At 69.7% G+C, this 982-nt stretch overlaps 1 protein-coding gene across 1 annotated transcript in view; it reads right to left on the bottom strand.

The window, feature by feature from the left end:
* MMEL1 (membrane metallo-endopeptidase-like 1) overlaps positions 1-982 on the bottom strand; it is a 27,593-nt gene that overhangs the window by 1,499 nt on the left and 25,112 nt on the right. The window contains exon 11 of the mRNA XM_006773811.2: positions 425-544. Within this exon, the coding sequence (XP_006773874.2) occupies positions 425-544 (120 nt within the window). The remainder of the gene's footprint in view (positions 1-424; positions 545-982) is intronic.

The following is a 982-nucleotide window of genomic DNA, read 5'->3' as shown; positions in this document are numbered from 1 at the left end:
ACCCGGGCTGGAGGCTGCTGGCCGCCCTGGGGAGACCCCGGCTGGAAGTGCTGACTGCCCTGGGGAGACCTGGCGGGAGGCCAGCGCTAGAGTTTCCGGGTGCACTGGGCTGTGCCTCCTCGGGGTCACAGTTCCGGGGTATGGGGGGCCGGTTCAGGCGGTGCCATCAGGATCTGGCCCTGGGGCCCTGACCTTCTCCTCCATCCCTCTGCCTGGTGGAGCCTGCCATTCAAGACCTGCTCCGCCCCCAGAGCTCCCCTGGGGCCTGGGCCTGGTGTCCCCACCTAATCACGAAGGGGCTGGATGGAGCCGGACCTCCCCGCAGCCTGACTGGGCCTCAGGTACCCCCCCCCTCCCCCGGGGCCGCTGCTGGGGGGGAGGGGGAGGTGACTTCAGGTGCAGCTCTGAGCCCCGGAGCCCCTACCGTTGTCATCAAAGCCGTGGGTGATCTCGTGTCCGATCACCATGCCAATGCCCCCGAAGTTCAAGGCCTGCGGCTGGTCCTTGCTGAAGAAGGGGGGCTGCAGGATGCCGGCGGGGAACACTGCCAGGGGGCGGGGGGTCGGGCGGGAGACACAGAAGCTGAGTGAGCACAGCCTGTGCCCGGACCTCCAGGGTCCTGCCTTGTCATCCACGAAGGGAGGTAGGGGTGGGGACTCCCCCATTTCACAGGCGAGGAAGCCGGGGCTCAGAACCAGGGGCAGGGGAGGGGGTCGCAGGCCCGGGACCCAAGTCCGGGCTCTCTGCACCGTTCATGCTCCTTCCGGTCAAGGGCCGGCTGCCTGCCCTCCGAGAGCCCCCCACCCGCCCAAACAGACAGGGGAACAGCCCCTCGGGTGGGTGACAGGGTGCAGTTCCTGCCGGTGGGAGAGACGGCACCCTCTCCCCTTTAGAGAACGGTTGGGGGAGCCCCAGGAGGACGGGCAGGCGGCCCAGGCTCCCCTCGGGCACCAGAGGGCGGGTGTGGGGGGGGGGCTACCAC

The sequence above is a fragment of the Myotis davidii genome, unplaced genomic scaffold (genome assembly GCF_000327345.1).
Source record: "Myotis davidii unplaced genomic scaffold, ASM32734v1 scaffold427, whole genome shotgun sequence".
Taxonomy (NCBI): domain Eukaryota; kingdom Metazoa; phylum Chordata; class Mammalia; order Chiroptera; family Vespertilionidae; genus Myotis; species Myotis davidii.
Note: the sequence above shows the minus strand (reverse complement) of the source record. Positions and strands in the feature narration are given on the sequence as shown.